We start from the raw sequence: 18,694 nt of genomic DNA on the forward strand, positions 1-18,694 counted from the left end.
TATTAGTAGAGTTTCTTCTTCTCTCTGTTCTACCAGCTTCTATTTACTGAGAGTCCAGACTTTTTTTTGTTTTAGGCTCGACTTCTTTTTTCCTCATATTTACAAAAGGTTTTCTTTTGTTTCCCTAATGGTTTGTTTCTTTGACTTTTCTAACTGCCTGCCAATGCTTTTCGTGACGAATGCTTGAACTTGTTTGAGCATTGACAAAAGGTAAATGATTTACAATTTTTGCTATTTTCATAACCTTTGTCCTCACCTACCCTTCACCCCTTTGTTTTTTCTTTCCTCTCTATCGCATCACTTACTTCCTATTTCATTGATATAGTTCATTAGGTGACTTATAGTAATAAAATATAATATAATATAAGAGAAAGAATGTCACCTTTTCTTTACTTAAATCTTCCATCTCTCCTTTTCTTTGTGTATCCATTTGTATTTCGTAACACACGATAATATTAATTGTTATTATTTAATCACGTTATAAAACCATCATTATAAACACATCATAATAGTAGCAAAAATGCTTCATGAATATTCAACAAAGCATTTTTGCGTCACTACATTTGTGTTAAAAAATCGACCAATAACGAGCAGTTTCAGCTGCATGCCATGTGGTGTTGTTGCTGTGAAGTGATATTTTGTTGCCGAATGTTTGGAATTGTGCGTCATCCGTTTTATAATTGATTTGTCATGATTTTTGTCGTACTTGCATCGTGAATGTCGCCTCACTCGAATGTGCTAATTTGCATCCCGTAATTGATCTTTTTTGACTTGATCTTACCTTTTTAACAATAACGTTACCTTGGCAACACAACACATTGGGTTGGTTTTATCGCAGTGTCGTGTTTGGGATCATCTCCACAACACACAACACGCCATAAGCCGGCCCGGTGTGAGGTGATACCTTTAACGTGTCATGCTTGATTTTAATCCTTTCTTTTACCATTTGCCTCCACTAATGCAGAAAGCTGCAGTGAAAAGCAAAGAGGAAGATCAGAAAAAAATGTCTGAGATGCAGGCTGAGTTAGACAAGCAGAAGCGGTTAGCTGAGGATCACGCCAAGGCAAACACCAAAGCACAGAAAGAGGCTGAAGAGCTGAAGCTCAAAATGCAGGAAGAAGTGAAGAAGAGAGAGGTGGCAGCTTTAGACGCCAAAGAGCAGAAGCAAACCATCCAGCTTCAGTTGAATGAACTCAAAGCCCTTTCAGATCAGCAAATCAAGGACAAAAGTCAGCAGGTGGAGGATGCTCTTCAAAGTCACCTGAAGATAGAAGAGGATATCCACCTCATCAGGATCCAACTGGACACCACCAATAAGCAGAAAATCACGGCCGAATCCGAGCTTGCTCAACTCCGTGAGAAGACCGTTGAAGCCGAGAAGCTCAGGAAGGCGGCTCAGGAGGAAGCCGAGAAGCTTCGCAAACAGGTTTACGAGGAGACTCAGAAAAAACATCTTGCAGAAGAGGAACTCAAGGTAAAATCAGAGGCGGAGAGAGCAGCGGCAAAGCAGAAACAAAAAGCTATAGAGGACCTTGAAAAACTGAAGATGCATGCCGAGGAAGCCCAGAGGCAAGTTCAACAGGCAGAGGTGGAGAAGGAAAGGCAGATATTGGTGGCTAAGGAGGCCGCACAGATGAGCGCTGCCGCTCAGCTCAAGAGCGAACACGTAACCTTTCAAGAAAAGACCTCAAAGTTAGAGGAATCCCTGAAACAGGAACATGGAACCGTCCTTCAGTTAAAGCAAGAAGCTGCACGTCTGGTGAAGCAACAGGAGGAGGCAGAACTTGCCAGGGAAGATGCTGAGATGGAGCTTGAGAAATGGAGAGAGAAGGCGAAAGAGGCTCTCCAACTGCGACTCCAGGCTGAGGAAGAAGCTCGCTGTAAGAGCCTTGCCCAAGAAGAAGCAGAGAAACAAAAAGAGGAGGCGGAGAGAGAAGCTAAAAAACGAGCAAAAGCCGAAGATTCAGCCCTTAAACAGAAACAGATGGCGGAGGAAGAGCTGGAGCGGCAAAGAAAGATAGCAGAAAGCACCGCGCAGCTGAAGCTCACTGCAGAACAGGAGCTGATTCGTCTCAGGCTTGACTTTGAAAACGCCGACGAGCACAGATGCCTCCTGGAAGATGAACTTTACCGCCTCAAGAACGAGGTCGCTGCTGCTCAACAACAACGGAAACAGCTGGAAGATGAACTTGCAACAGTCCGCAGTGATATGGATGCACTCATTCAGCAGAAGGCCAAAGCAGAAAAGGAGACCATGTCCAACACGGAGAAAAGCAAACAACTCTTCGAAAAAGAAGCTTCCAAATTGAGGGACCTCGCTGAAGAGGCAAGCAGGCAGAGGGCCATCGCAGAAGAAGCCAAGCACCAAAGACAGGTCGCCGAAGAGGAAGCCGCCCGACAGAGAGCAGAAGCCGAAAGGATTCTAAAGGAGAAACTAGCAACCATCAGTGATGCCAACCGTTTAAAGACAGAAACCGAAATTGCTCTGAAAGAAAAGGAGGCTGAGAATGAGCGGCTGCGTAGACAAGCCGAAGACGAGGCTTACCAGAGGAAATCCCTTGAAGACCAAGCTAATCAGCACAAGCTGGAGATTGAGGAGAAGATCGTTCAACTGAAAAGGTCTTCCGAGGTGGAAATGGAAAGACAGAGGGCGATCGTGGACGACACTCTGAAGCAGAGGCAGGTCGTTGAAGAAGAAATCCGGATTCTCAAGATCAACTTCAATAAAGCTTCGTCTGGAAAATTTGACCTAGAGCTGGAACTGAACAAGCTTAAAAACATTGCAGAGGAAACTGAGCAGAGTAAACTCAGAGCCGAGGACGAGGCCGAAAAGCTGCGAAAACTGGCCTTGGTAGAGGAGCAGAGACGAAGAGAGGCAGAGGAGAAGGTCAAAATGATAGCGGCAGCAGAAGAAGAAGCGGCTCGACAGTGTAAGGCAGCTCAGGATGAACTGGACCATCTTAAGAAGAAGGCCGAAGAGGCAAGACTGCAGAAAGAAGAGGCTGACAGGGAAGCTGAGAAACACATTGAGGCAGCTCAAAAGGCAGCTTTAAAATGCAGCGTGGCCGAGATGCAAGCCCAGAATGTTATAGCTCAACAGAAAGAAGACACCATCACACAGAATAAGCTAAAAGAGGAGTATGACAAAGCCAAGAAACTCGCAAAAGAAGCGGAGGCTGCGAGGGAGAAGGCCGAAATAGAAGCCGCTCTTCTTCGCCAGCAAGCAGAGGAAGCGGAACGCCAGAAAGCTGCTGCAGAGCTAGAAGCCCTAAAACAGTCCCAAGCACAAGAAGATGCAGAGAACCTACGCAAGGAGGCTGAATTCGAGGCAGCCAAACGTGCACAAGCCGAATCCGAGGCACTCAAGCAGAAGCAGCAGGCCGACGCCGAAATGGCAAAGCACAAGAAGCTGGCCGAGCAGACACTCAAACAGAAGTTCCAGGTTGAGCAGGAATTGACAAAGGTCAAACTCCAGCTGGATAAGACCGACAATCAGAGATCACTCCTCGATGGTGAACTCCACCACCTTAAAGAAGAAGTCGACGACGCCATTCACCAAAAGAGCCAGGTGGAGGAGGAGCTTTTCAGGGTGAAGGTTCAAATGGAGGAGCTGCTGAAGCTGAAGACCAATATGGAAGAAGAAAACCAGCGCCTCATAAAGAAGGATAAAGATCACACACAAAAGTTCCTTGAAGAGGAAGCAGGAAAGATGAAGCGGCTAGCTAAGGATGCCGCTAGACTGAGCGTCGAAGCTCAAGAAGCAGCACGCTTGAGACAGATCGCAGAAGACGACCTGAACGACCAGCGGGCTCTTGCTGAGAAAATTCGGAATGAGAAAATGCAGGCTATTCAAGAGGCCTCAAAGGCCAGAGCGGAGGCGGACATGCTGCAGAAACAAAAGGATTTAGCTCAGGAACAGGCCCAGAAACTTCTGGAGGATAAACAGATGATGCAGCAGTACTTCGATGAGGAAACCGAAGGATACCAGAAGTCTCTGGACGCCGAGAGAAAACTGCAACTGGAGATCATAGCCGAGGCTGAAAATCTCAAGCTTCAGGTTTCGCAGCTGAGTCAAGCGCAAGCCAAGGCAGAGGAGGCGGCGAGGAAATTCAAGGAACAGGCAGACACCATTGCAACGCGCCTTCACCAGACTGAAGTCGCCACCAAAGAAAAAATAACCGCTTTCAAGCAACTTCAAGTCGAGAAGGTCAATGAAGGCAAAGAGGCAGATGATTTAAGAAAATCTATTGCAGACCTAGAGAAGGAGAAGACTAGGCTGGAAAGGAAGATGGAAGATCTTCAGGCTAATTCAAAAGAGGTATTGTGTCAAAAATGGCATAAGAAAGCAGCTTATGTCATTATTACGTCTGTCAAAACTAACCTTCTTCCTTCTTTAAATTTTCTCTATCCTTTATGTCAATATACTAATCATGCAATCATATCTTTGATTTTATTTTACACTGCACTTTGCTCATGCAGCCAATTCCTGAATGCCCACTCGTATCCTGGAATGTTGACATGCATCATATTTCATGTTTCATGTTGGAGAACGGATAAGTATCTTGGTTTGATGGATGTTACAAAACATCAGTCATTTTTGAATTGAGACATTCAAAGTATTATTTTTATTGCTTATATATGTGGTATCACCTTGAAGTGATTGAAACTGTAATTTTAATAGATTTATTTTTACAAATAAACGGGACGTGTTTAAATATGCTGATTAAATACTTTTTTAATGTCAATCAGATCAGGAAAATGTCAATTTCCATTATTATAAAAACAAATCAATCCGAATCCGTTGTGGTGTGGATACATTACAAAAAATAGTTAATAAATACTTTAAATTAATTAATTAAAAAGTTGGTAGAAATGAAATGATTTAATAACTTCAAACTGAACAACAAATTAAAATTAAATAATTAAATTACAGAATTGTTTATTATCCAGCCCTCCGTAAAAGTGAGAGATTTAATTAAACTGATTTCCTTGCATCCCAATCTCTGACAGCTTTCTGATTATCCTTTATACACTTTATACACCACGCAGTTCATGTAGACAAAAATATTATTATTCTTTGCCGCCTTATGCGCGATAAAAACTTAATTTTGTTGTATGAACAGCAGAATCAAATCAGAGAGACACGTGTAATTTAGTCAATGTGAACCCGATTAGAATCTTTATTAAGGCGGTTAACACTATATATCCTTTTAGATACCTACACTGGGGAAAACAAATTGCCTATGTCGGCGTCAACTTATGTTCTTAGTTTGATGTCAGGTTCAATTGCATTGAATTGCGGTTTCGATTGTTATTTTTATCTTGGCGCTGTAATAACTACACACAGATAAAACTGCAGATCTGCTCCGTGAATTTGGGATAATACCTTAGACCAGATTATCAGTGCCTTGTTCCAATGAGCTTTTCATCTAGAATTGAGTTGTTGTCGAATTTGGTTTGAAGAAAAAACATGTTTACAAATTCACCTCAAGATAATTCTTATCAGCAGCAACCCCTGTATGAATTGAAAAAAAGTGTTGGAAGAAACGTAGGTTCTTAACTGAGTTCACACATCAAGACATTGTTAAACAAGACTGGAGTTCTATTCCTGTTTATTTTTTATTTGAGAGATTAATATATATATTTTAAATATTTTTTTATATTCATAATAATACAAAAAAATCTGTTTATATTTATCTATCTAAATATCTTTTTTTTCCACATTTTAAGAGAAAGCTAAAGCCAGTGGCACATTTCTTTTACTTCCTCAATAATCATTGATATTTATTCAAGGTCAATTGTCAGTTTTTCTTTACGTGTCCCAGACATACAAATAAAAAAATGAGAAAACGTTTCCCGCTATCCCGCAGTGAATAAACAATAGTGAAACCATTAAAAATACAAAGTGATTCAAGTAATTAAAAAGTAGGTAAAAATTGTAAAATCCCTTGCCTCCATCGTAGTCGTTATTAATAGGCATAAGCAGAGTGCAATGTTTTTAATATTTTAAAAAAAAATTGCTAATTTAATTTACTTAATTCCATTTTTTTTTTACTGAGCAGCTAACTTTGTTCTTTTCTTCCATCAGATGGCTGACGCACAGCAGAAACAAAACGAGCACGAGAAGACGGTGCTTCAGCGGGAATTCCTTTCGGAAAAGGAGATGCTTTTGAAAAAGGAGAAGCTCATTGAAGATGAGAAAAGAAGACTGGAAAGCCAGTTTGAGGAGGAGGTCCGCAAGGCCAAGGCCTTCAAGGACGAACAGCAGCGTCAGAAGCAGCAGATGGAGGACGAGAAGAACAAACTCCAGGCCACGATAGACGAAGCCATGACAAAGCACAAACAGAATGAACAAGATATGCTGAACAAGCAGAAAGAGATGCAGGAGCAGAAGAGACAAAGAATTGAGCAAGAAAATAAATTTGCAGAGGAAAACCAAAAACTGCGAGAAAAACTGCAGCAAATGGAGATAACTCAAACTGAGAAAAACATCACTCGCGTAACTCTAGTTGAAACAACCAAAACAGTCATGAATGGCCAAAATGCAGTAGACGGTGAAACAAAACCAGATCCACTATCCTTTGACGGTATCCGGGAGATGGTTCCTGCGAAAAGACTTTTCGACGTCGGTGCCTTACCCAAGAATGACTATGACATGCTGAAAGATGGGAAAACAACTGTGCAAGAGCTTGGGAAGAAAAAAGATCTTAAACCAGTACTTAAGGGAAAGACTGGAATTGCCGGTGTTTTAACTCCATCTGATCAGAAACTGTCCATCTATCAGGCATTGAAAGAGAAGAGAATAACACCAGGCACAGCCATGATCCTTCTTGAAGCTCAGGCGGCCACTGGTTACATTTTAGACCCCATCAAAAATGAACAACTGACTGTCAACGAGGCCGTCAAAAACAATGTCATCGGCCCAGAACTACACGACAAAATGCTGTCGGCAGAGAGAGCAGTAACTGGATACAAGGATCCATACACTGGTGGGAAGATATCTGTCTTTGAGGCTATGAAGAAGGGATTGATCGAGCACGATCATGCCATTAGAATTCTTGAGGCTCAGCTTGCAACTGGTGGCATCGTTGACCCGGTCAACAGTCACAGAGTTTCCAATGAAGTAGCTTACAAACAAGGGCAATTTGATCCAGAAATGAACACAATTATAGAGAACGCAACTGATGACACCAAAGGGTACTTTGATCCGAGCACCCAGGAACCTTTGACCTACTCCGAACTAATGACCAGGTGCACCACAGATCCTGACACTGGGTTCCTTGTCTTGCCGATCACAGATGAAGCTGCAAACTGCTCGAGCATGTTCACTGAAGAGGAGACAAAGGATGTTCTCAGCAAAACACCTGTGTCTGTTCCCTTTGGAAAATTCAAGGACAAAACTGTCACTATTTGGGAAATTATCAATTCCGAGTATTTCACTGAGGACCAGAAGAAGGATCTTCTCCGTCAGTACAAGACGGGCAAGATAACCATTGAAAAAATCATCAAAATCGTAATAACTGTTGCAGAGGAGAAGGAGAAGAAGAAGGAAATTGCTTTTGATGGGCTGCGATCGGCTGTTCCTGCAACAGAGCTACTCGAGTCCAAAATCATTGATAAAGATCTTTATAATCAGTTGCTCAATGGTAAGAAGACTGTAAAGGACGTGGAGCATTTGGAGATCATTCACAAAGCCCTGAAGGGGACAGATTGCATAGCTGGTGTAATTGTGGAATCATCTAAAGAGACTATGTCCTTCTACAATGCCATGAAGAACGACGTAATGAGACCCGGCCCTGCCCTCAATATGCTTGACGCCCAGGTTGGCACTGGTTTTATAATTGACCCTGTTGGGAACCAGAAGTACACTGTCGATGAAGCTGTCAAGGCAGCAGTTGTTGGTCCTGAACTCCATGAAAAGCTTCTTTCTGCAGAGAGAGCCGTTACAGGTTACAAAGACCCTTACACTGGAAATACAGTCTCCCTATTCCAGGCCATGAAGAAAGCTCTTATCCCTAAAGAACAAGGAGTTCGCCTGCTAGACGCCCAAATCGCAACAGGTGGCATCATTGATCCTGTGAAAAGCTATCGCATTCCGCATGACCTCGCCTGTAAGCGAAATTATTTTGATGACAAAACAAGAGAAATGATTGAAAGTCCCACTGATGAAACCAAATGCTTCTTCGATCCGAACACCAATGAACATGTCACTTATTCGGAGCTCTTGAAAAGGTGTGTCACTGACAAGAAAACAGGTCTCAGGCTTCTGCCGCTGACTAATGAATCTATAAATGCAAAGGAAGACCAGGCATTAACTGAGGCGCAGGCCAAAGAGGCAATGACTCAAGACTACGCGGAACTTAATTCTGGACCTTTTAAGGGCAAGAAAATGACAGTATGGGAAATAATAAATTCTGAATATCTCACTGAAGAGCAAAGGCAGGACTTGCTGAGACAATTTATGTCAGGAAAGATCACAATAGAAAGAATACTAAAGATTATAATCACAGTTGTCGATGAAAAGCAGAAGAAACGTGAGGAATTTAAGGGATTGCGTTCACCAGTCACTGCCAAATCCCTGCATGAATCCAAAATCATTGATAAAGCAACATTCGACAGCATTCAAGAGGGCAAAACAAAGCCTGAACAGGTTAGTGAGAATAGAAATGTCAAGAAGTACCTCCAGGGTTCCGATGCCATTGGCGGTATATTCTTGGAGCCGACCAAAGAAACACTGAGTGTTTATCAGGCGATGAAGAAAAAGATCCTCAGGCACAACACAGGCCTTCCACTTCTGGAAGCTCAGGCTGCCACCGGATTTATGGTGGATCCGGTAAAGAATGAGTGCCTGTCAGTAGATGAGGCTGTGAGGTCTGGTCTTGTCGGTCCTGAGCTTCATGAAAAACTTCTCTCTGCAGAAAAAGCTGTAACTGGCTACAAAGATCCGTTTACAGGAAACAAAATCTCCCTGTTTGAGGCCATGCAGAAGGATCTGATACTGAAAGAGCAGGCAATGCCTCTGCTGGAAGCACAGATGGTTAGTGGTGGAATCATCGACCCTGTAAACAGCCACCGTGTCCCACTGGATGTGGCGTACGAGAAGAACATTTTCAACCAGGATGTAGCCAGCACTCTGTCCGAGGCATCAGATGAAAACAAGCTTTTCTCAGATCCAGAATCAGATGAGAATATTTCATACACACAGCTTAAAAACAAGTGCAATATAGATCCTGAGACTGGACTCTACATCCTCACGCTCTCCAAACCTCAGTCCCCGACTATTGTGGAGAAGACATACCTCTACACAGAGGAACAAACTCAAAGCGATCTGGCCAACACCACAATGGACATTCCGATTGAGGGCCTTGCAGAACAATCGAAAAACCTCTGGGATGTAATGAATTCAAATTTACTGCCAGAGAGAGAGAGACAGCGGCTGATGGAGGAGTATCGCTCTGGTAACCTCACGAAAGAGCGAATGATCATTATTATTATTGAAATCATGCAGCAGACAGAGGTGATCAGAAATGAAGATCCTCTTTCATATAAGACGATCAGACGGAGGATAACTGTTGAGGAGTTGTACAACGCCAGAATTATTGATTTGGAGACGTATAACCTTATTAAAAATGGCAAAAGAAATATCAATGACATAATCGAGATGTCTAGTGTTAAACAATATCTTTATGGCACAGGCTGTGTTGCCGGAGTTACGACCGATTCAAGTTCTAAGCTAAGCATTTACCAAGCTATGAAGAGAGGTTTTCTAAAACCTGAAATCGCTCTTAGTCTTCTGGAAGCACAAGCTGCGACGGGGTACATCATTGACCCACAGAAGAATCAGACGCTGACGGTTGACGAGGCTGTGCGCAAATGTGTTGTTGGCCCTGAGATCCATGATAAATTACTCTCTGCTGAGAGAGCAATCACAGGTTACAAAGATCCCTATAGTGGTAAAACCATATCGCTCTTCCAAGCCATGAAGAAAGATCTTGTCCCAGAAGATTACGCTTTAAAAATGTTAGAGGCACAAACGGCCACTGGAGGTATCATTGATCCTGAATTTCAGTTTCACCTCCCAGCAGACACTGCAATGCAAAGAGGGTATATCAACAAGGAAACCAACGAGAAGCTGGCAGACAGTGTGAAAGGCTTCGTTGACCCAGCCACAGAGGAGGAGCTGTCATATGCACAGCTCCTCAAGAGATGCAAAGTAGAAGGTGGATTGCGCCTCTTATCCCTCGGAGACAAGCGGTTGATGTTCAAGGGTTTGAGAAAAGACATCACAATGGAAGAACTTCTCCGCTCTCAAATTATCGACCAAAAGACCGTTAAGGAGTTGAACGAGGGTCTTGTGACAGTTGAGGAGGTGAGCCATAGGTTGTCCAGATATCTTGAGGGCACAAGCTGCATTGCTGGTGTTTTCCTTGAGTCCACAAAGGAACGTCTTTCAATTTACCAGGCAATGAAGAAAAACATGATCAGACCTGGTACTGCCTTTGAACTTTTGGAGGCTCAGGCAGCAACAGGCTATGTCATTGATCCAATCAAAAACCTCAAACTTACTGTGCAAGAAGCCGTTAAGATGGGAATTGTCGGGCCAGAGTTCAAAGACAAGCTTCTATCTGCTGAAAGAGCAGTGACAGGCTACAGAGATCCTTACTCAGGCAAAACAATCTCACTCTTCCAGGCCATGAAGAAGGGTCTCATCTTAAAGGATCACGGCATCCGTCTCCTAGAGGCTCAAATTGCCACTGGCGGAATCATCGACCCAGAGGAGAGCCATCGTGTGCCAGTCGAAGTAGCTTACAACCGTGGCTTCTTCGATGAAGAAATGAATGAAATCCTGACGGACCCATCTGACGACACCAAAGGATTCTTTGACCCCAACACGGAAGAAAACCTCACATACCTTGGGCTCATGGAAAAGTGTATCACTGATCCAGACACTGGCCTGGTTCTTTTGCTTCTTAAGGAAAAGAAACGTGAAAATAAAACGTCTTCCTCGAAATCCTCAGTTCGTAAGCGCAGAGTCGTCATCGTTGACCCAGACACCGGCAGGGAGATGACCGTGTACGAGGCCTACAGAAAGGGACTTATTGATCAACAAACCTATTTAGAGCTGGCTGAACAGGAATGTGAATGGGAAGAGGTGACAAAGACTTCCTCCGATGGCACTGCTAAGTCTATTATTATCGACAGAAGATCCGGAAGACAGTATGATGTCGAAGATGCTCTTTCCAGGGGCCTGATTGACCAAAATTCTCTTGAAACCTACCGTTCTGGAAACCTGTCAATCACTGAATTTGCTGAGATGCTCTCCGGTGGAGGTAGCCGCTCTCGATCATCCTCCTTCGGTTCCACCACGGGATCCTCATACTCCTCCTCCATGAGCCCTATACCTACCATTAAAGCCCCAGCAGTCTTTTGGAACGACCCTTCAGAAGAGACCGGGCCCATCGCTGGAATCCTCGATATTGACACATTAGAGAAAGTATCCATCACAGAAGCCATTAAAAGAAGTCTTGTGGATAACATTTCAGGACAACGATTGTTGGAGGCTCAAGCCTGCACCGGAGGTATAATCGATCCTTCAACCGGAGAGAAGTTTTCAGTTACTGATGCTGCGGAAAAGGGCCTTGTAGAAAAAGTTATGGTTGATCGTCTCAACCTTGCTCAGAAGGCATTCAATGGTTTTGAAGACCCTCGTACCAAACTGAGAATGTCTGCTTCGCAAGCACTTAAAAAGGGTTGGTTGTACTATGAGGCTGGACAGCGTTTCCTGGAAGTGCAATACCTGACAGGAGGTCTTATTGAGCCTGACGTAGAGGGAAGAGTTCCCCTGGATGAATCCATTAAGAAGGGAACAATTGATGCCCGCACGGCCCAAAAACTACGAGACGTGACCTCCTATTCCAAATACCTGACCTGTCCCAAAACCAAACTGAAAATTTCATTCAAAGACGCCATGGACAAAAGTATGATTGAAGAAGGATCTGGCCAAAGGCTTCTAGAGGCCTCATCCCAGTCCAGCAAAGGCCTCTACAGTCCATACAATGCCAGTGGCCCTGGATCTGCATATGGATCCAAATCCGGCTCTAGGACTGGCTCTCGATCAGGATCCCGCAGAGGCAGCATCGACGCTGGCTTTAGCATGACCTTCTCATCCTCATCCTTTGCTTCCTCCTCATCTGGCTATGGCCGAAGGTTTTGATCAGTATAGAATCTGTTCACTATGAAAGCTTTTTTTAAAAACCAGTAACATATTTTATTTTTGCATTTCTTAGATATTAATCACAAATAGCAAGGAAATTATAATTTATTTATTCTGCTCTGCATGTGGTCGCATTACGCTTTTGCCTTAGTTTCTTTTGCGAGAACAATACTTTAACTGCGCTTCAGTTGGGAAGATGTACCCGATATATGCAACAAATAAAGAGTATGCATTTAAAAGATGTTTTTTAAAGCAATGCATGATGTTTTTAATGTTTTTAGTGATTATGTAGTTTTTAATTTTACACCTGTTGTATACTCTATGATACTGTATTGTTTGCTTTTACAGTGTTTTTTTCCTTGTTGAATATACAAATAAGAACATGTGTTTATTTTGTTTTAGGATAACGAGAGACTGTATATCAACAAAGCTCTAATATTTGACACAGATTATATATCAAATACAGAGTTGCCTTCAAAGATTTTATTCGTCAATGTCAAATTCTTTTGCTTGTTTTTTGTTCTCTTTGCCATTGTTTGCCTGGGGTGTCACATGTCGGGGTATGAGCAGCGAACGCAAGACTTGAGATTGAACACTAGAGGAAAATAACACTGAACAACTGATTAATAAATTTGCAGAAATGATTTTCAATTTTGTCTTTGTTTTGTTTATTCATCTTCAATTCAAAACCAAATGATCTGTAGGTTCGAGTGTAATTAAGTAAGTAGTTTATATTTGTAGAGCGCTTTTCCAGACCAGAGTCACAAAGCGATTAAACAATCAAAACAATACCCAATAAAATATAAACTTAAAAGGTCAAGACAACACAGAGACAAACACAGGAGTCTCAGAGAATCAAGGAAATCGAAGAAAATACAGTTTTAGACTCTACTTGAGGAGCAGCCTCTGTATGGAGTTTGTATATTCTCCCTGTATTTTCTTGGGTTTACTCTGGGAACTCTGGTTTCCTCGCAGGGGTCCTCAGGTAGTTGTACATATTCTGTGTGTGTGTGTGTGTGTGAATGGTTGTATGACAGACTGGCGACCTGTTCAGGGTGTCCCCCGCCTCTCATCCCCGAAGCTGGGATAGACTAGTCCCTCCGCAAACCCCATAAAGAATAAGCGATAGAAAATGAATGAATGAATTCTTCTTATTCTCCAACAATCAAGTGTCGACTCCAAATGTTAGGCTGGTGTCCGCGCGGTTCCTGTTCCACACATTCAGAACTGCAGCCTCATTTCACTTTTTGTAAGTTAAGTTCATTTTTTGCTTTAAACCTTCTTTTTGTAACGTTTTGCTTCTTGGACTCAATGTGCTGTTTTTGAAAAGATGATGATCCAACAATGTGTCAAGTGTATTGATGGGTTGATGAGGCCTTGTGATGCAGCATCAGTTCAGTGGCTTCATTTTTGTAAGGCCACTAGATGTCACTCTCTCCATTATAAGTAAGTGAGTAATATTGTAAGAGCGCTTTTCTAGACCAGGGTCACAAAGCGCTTAAACATTTAAAACAATACTCAATAAAAATATATACTTAAAAGGTCAAGGCACATCTGCATGAATAAAAGTGTCTTAAGATGTTTCTTGAGATCGTTCCAATGCTTAGGAGCAACAGTCTGGAAGGATTTCTCTCCTCTGATCCTGAAGCGTGTTCAGGAACCAGTAGTAGATTCTGATCCACAGACCTCAGAGCCCGAGCTGGGGTGTAAGTCTGAATCAGATCACTGATGGAAGGTCTGACCATGAATAGATCTGATGTAAGAACCAGAATTTTAAAATGATCCCGAAAGAAACTGGCAGCCAGTGAAGAGTTTTAAGGATCGGAGAAATGTGAGTTCTTCTACAAGAGCTCAGAATTCTCACTACAGAGTTTTGTATCAACTGCAGGCGAGACAGATGTTGTTAAGACATGAAAATAAACTGTTACAATAGTCCGGACGAGAAGACACAAACACATGTTGTGACAACCTTTTTTAGAGATTTTTCTCAGTTGTACAGTTTCTGGTCAGTTTTCTGCAGTGTTGAACTAGAGACATGTTTTTGTCAAATACAACACCCAGGTTTCTCAGGCTCAGTTTGACGGACTGACCTAAGTCACCCAAGTACTGACTCAACCCTGGAACCTTATCATCAAGAGCAATATTTAACCCTGGTCTACTAACTAAATCAAAACTAGAGAGTGACATCTAGTGGCTTCTATCAAGATACACCAGTTGAATCCTTATGAGGCCTTATCAACCCTTAACTAGTCATGAGTATATTTCTATTGATATTTGTTAATTTTTTTTACAGCTGTGTCCGTCCACAACAACAGTAGAAGCCCCCCACATGGATGGATATTCAAGCCCATCGCGTCTCAACTTTGCCCAGGTACATGAAACACTTTTCTTTGTGAATGAGGAATGATGTGTGATGAATCAGTTTAATCGTACTATTATTATGATTATTAGTCAGCGACTTTAATTTTACCATTTGATTTTTTTTTTAAACTTTTTTTTCCATTTCCCTCTAGATACCATTCATGCCTCCTCATCCATCGCACAACTCGTTGTCACCTATACACTTTGTCTCTTGTTTTTCAACTGTGGGTTGTTTTATTCATTTGTTTTTTTTGTTTTTTTATTTCCCACTTAAAGAGCTCCATATTATAGTGTTATAAATGTGATTATTATTTTATTTCTTCATGTGTCAATTCAAATCATTTTGTGATCGCTTCTCCAACTTTATTGTTTGTCTACATGTTGTTCCTTGTTTGTAATGTTGTTTCCAATAAACCTGTGGGTGATGTACCTTTCATATCTTGAAATAAAATAAATGCATGATTGATCATCTTATCATTTTTATTTCATTATGTTTTTTGTTGTGGTTTTATAAAACAATTCACTGAGAACATCAGGGACGTCTAAGCGTTGGTAATCACATGACCATATTGTTAACCGACCACACGAGGGCGCTATTTAACATTCTTTGGGATTCTTCGCCACACATGCTTGTTTTTGCTGTTTGCCAAACAAATCTGCCTCAGGGTTCAACAGAGGATACAGCCAGCCAGAGCAACGGTCCTTTCACCTCCCAGAATTCTTCACTCAGCTCCCTTGACTACACCCGTCTCTCCCTCGAGGGTGAGAGCAGGGAGGTGAGTCAGGGATGAAGGGTCGAGGTCCTTCAAACATCTTCATTGCTTGTTCTCTTGCAGGACGAGGTTTTGAATGGATCGGCAGCATCAGTGGATCAGAGATGGTACGCTCTATAATATCACCTTCTTGTTTCTATGAAACCATGTTCCTAAAGTGAGCCTCGAACCAGACGCCGGCTCGACCGACGTGTTTCATGGCAAGAAAATCAAATGCATTCAGTAAAAAGTGCATAAAAGCAAATCAACCTCCAGAACATGTTGACATCTCAGTACAACAGATGGGTAGCGTTATGATGACCATCAGGCAAAATACATAAACTAAACTACAATTGTATTTTTAAAACACCGTTTCCCATTTTTATACTAAAGGTACTATTATCTACGTTGAAAATTGGAATAAAAACTACAACCAAACATTGAAACCTCCAAACCTTCTTTCAAGGTTTCAGTAGTTTTGTACTATATAAGTATTTTTTGTTTATAAACAAAACAAGTGAGGAAGTCTGTATTTGGTAGATCAATTCTTTGTTGTAAGAATACTTCTTATATCTTAAATCTTATATCGAATCACGTTTTATTTTTTACCGTAGTTATTTTATGCATTATATATATATATATATATTTTTTTTTTTTTTAATTAACATGCAAATATTCACAGCGTTGGTTCATGTTTGGGTTGCAATTAAATGTTAGTCCTCTAGATGGCAGCAGTCCTTCCAACCAGCTTGAGAAAGAATTGCATCCTGCAAGATCCCGGCGATGACTGAGGATGAGACGATACAGTAACTCCACCTTTTAAAGCTGAAAATTGGACAAATTTATGTGAAAGCAGTTACGACTTCGTCAAGAGCCATGTGGTCTGTAAATTCTGCAAGAGGATACAGCGATTACTGAGGACGAGAGGATACAGTAATGACTGAGGACAAGAGGATACAGTGACTCCAGCAGCTTTTACAGCTGATGTTTGGACATATTTTGGTTTGAAAACGAATGAAAGCAGTTACAATTTCGTCAAGAGTCATGTGGTCTGTAAATTCTACAACACCAGAGTTTAGTCCTGGAAAATATTACATTTATATCCTTGTTTCTACACTATCACAACACCAGAGTCAAGTACTGTACAATACTACACATATATACTTGTTACTACACTACCACAACACCAGAGTCAAGGTAGTGGACAATGCTACACAGATAATTGCTACTACACTATCACAACACCAGAGTTAAGTACTGGACAATACTACATATATATAATTGTTACTACACTATCACAGCACCAGAGTCAAGTACTGGACAATACTACACATATATACTTGTGACTACACTACCACAACACCAGAGTCAAGGTAGTGGACAATACTACACATATAATTGTTACTACACTATCACAACACCAGAGTCAAGTACTTGACAATACTACACATATAATTGTTACTACACTATCACAACACCAGAGTCAAGTACTGGACAATACTAGATATATATAATTGTTACTACACTACCACAACACCAGAGACAAGTACTCAACAATACTACACATATATCCTTGTTACTACACTATCACAACACCAAGGTCAAGTACTCCACAATACTACAAACATATCCTTATTACTACAGTATCAATATGTATCATTTCGTTGTCCCGGTGTAATGATTCGTATCGTATCTCTAAATCCTTGCCAATACAAACCAACCAGCCACAAATCGTCCCAGCCGTGCAAACCTTCCTCCTGCAAGCTAAAACACAAACACAAACAGGAAAGAAATTAAAGTAGAAAACACAATAACCAAAGGATTTACAACTTACTGGGAATTCTACAAATGTTGCTTTTCAACTCATTCAGACAAAGTTATTATATTTATTAATTGAGTCTTACTTTAACTCATCTATATTTAAATGTACTTTTAATTAAAGTAATGGTTATTTAGATTTATATCCCAATTGTTTACAGTAACTGCCTCGAATTCAATGCTGTGCTTTTGTAGCGGTTGCCAAGCAACGACATTTTGTTGCCAGTTTTCTGTGCAATGAGAATAAAAGGAAGTCTAAGAATTTCTTAAGGATTTGGCTTGATTCATCCAAATGTCGTCAAGGTGGATCAAGAAATATTCCAGACTCAGAGTAACTATGAGAATGTGTTTGTCTGACTGAGTAGTTTGGACTTGTTTTGACTCATGGTACAGTGAGTGCAACTTAGTGTTTCCTCTATCGACAGGTTGATGGTTGTGGGTTCTAGTATCTGTCAAGAAAGAAGGTAATCTAGCCAGCACAATAAAAAAAAGGGGGTAGAAAACACTAAAACGGAACGACACGCCTCTTAAACACTCAACATTCAGAGCATTTTGTTTTATTAATTACGTTGAAATGAAAGATGTTTTGGCCTGAAGAAGACCACCAACAGTCGAACACTGACGGTTGGACAATTCTGTGGGTTTGCTGGACCAGAGAATCGAGCATGTCCTGCCGCACAAAAGACCCGACTGAACACAAATAAACGGTCCAACAGACTGAGAAGGAACCCAAGGAGAGATTCTGAAGACGTGAAACCCTTGAAAAAATGCAAGACATTCTAATGAGTTCCTTACAAAGTAATCCATGCTCTCACAACACACGCCACACTTTGTCCTGCCGGTCCAAAGACTGTGTTCCTGTCGTCTCTGTTAAGGTGCGAGCAGGAGGACTTGAGCCGGTGGCACCACGAGTTCAGAGGTCAGATCCGGGCGCTGAGGCAGTGGCTAAAGTCCATGGAGATGAAGCTGCTTCCGCTGGAACCCAGGGTTAGTTCTGTCCGTCCAACTTCTGCCATGCTTTTCGTTTGATTCCATCACCGTCACACACCGTTGATTCATGACAAATGATTATTTGTTTATTTTAATGGTATGACGTCATCAGGAAACATCTGTTGTTTGAAAAAAAAACAAAGCAAACTGGCATCTAGTCAGACACGATTATAAAAGATTTACGTAGTAATAATTAACTATTTTTCACAGATATTTACTGTAGCTAAGTGATGTTTTTTGACTGACCTGTTGTGTTATTGTTTGTGTTGTTATTCATATTTCTTAAACAATTCATGCTTTATTGTCAATGTTGTTGTTGTTTTTTATTGTATTTTTATTTTTTTACTCGTTGTACACACCGTCATTTTTGGTATTCTTTCTTTTGTTGTTATTTTAATGTTTCAGCTCATGTTTTTCCACCTGTGCGTATTTTCCGTTTTGTATATATTTTGGGGCGTCTTAGCTCGGATGGTAGACTGGTTGCTCACGGTCTGAGAGGCTGCAGGTTCAATCCCAGCTCCAGACGAGTTTGTGGCGTTGTGTCCCTGAGCAAGACACT

The 18,694-nt window shown here is 41.5% G+C and overlaps 1 protein-coding gene across 7 annotated transcripts in view; it reads left to right on the plus strand.

The window, feature by feature from the left end:
• plecb (plectin b) overlaps positions 1-12,865 on the plus strand; it is a 133,388-nt gene extending 120,523 nt beyond the window's left edge. For all 7 annotated transcript variants that reach the window (XM_087805172.1, XM_087805173.1, XM_087805167.1 and 4 more), the window contains exons 30-31: positions 965-4,318; positions 6,089-12,865. In XM_087805172.1, the coding sequence (XP_087661298.1) occupies positions 965-4,318; positions 6,089-12,214 (9,480 nt within the window). In that variant the 3' untranslated portion in view covers positions 12,215-12,865. The remainder of the gene's footprint in view (positions 1-964; positions 4,319-6,088) is intronic.
• Positions 12,866-18,694: the final 5,829 nt, after the last annotated feature.

Source organism: Callionymus lyra, chromosome 13 (assembly GCF_982586985.1).
Source record: "Callionymus lyra chromosome 13, fCalLyr1.hap1.1, whole genome shotgun sequence".
NCBI lineage: Eukaryota > Metazoa > Chordata > Actinopteri > Syngnathiformes > Callionymidae > Callionymus > Callionymus lyra.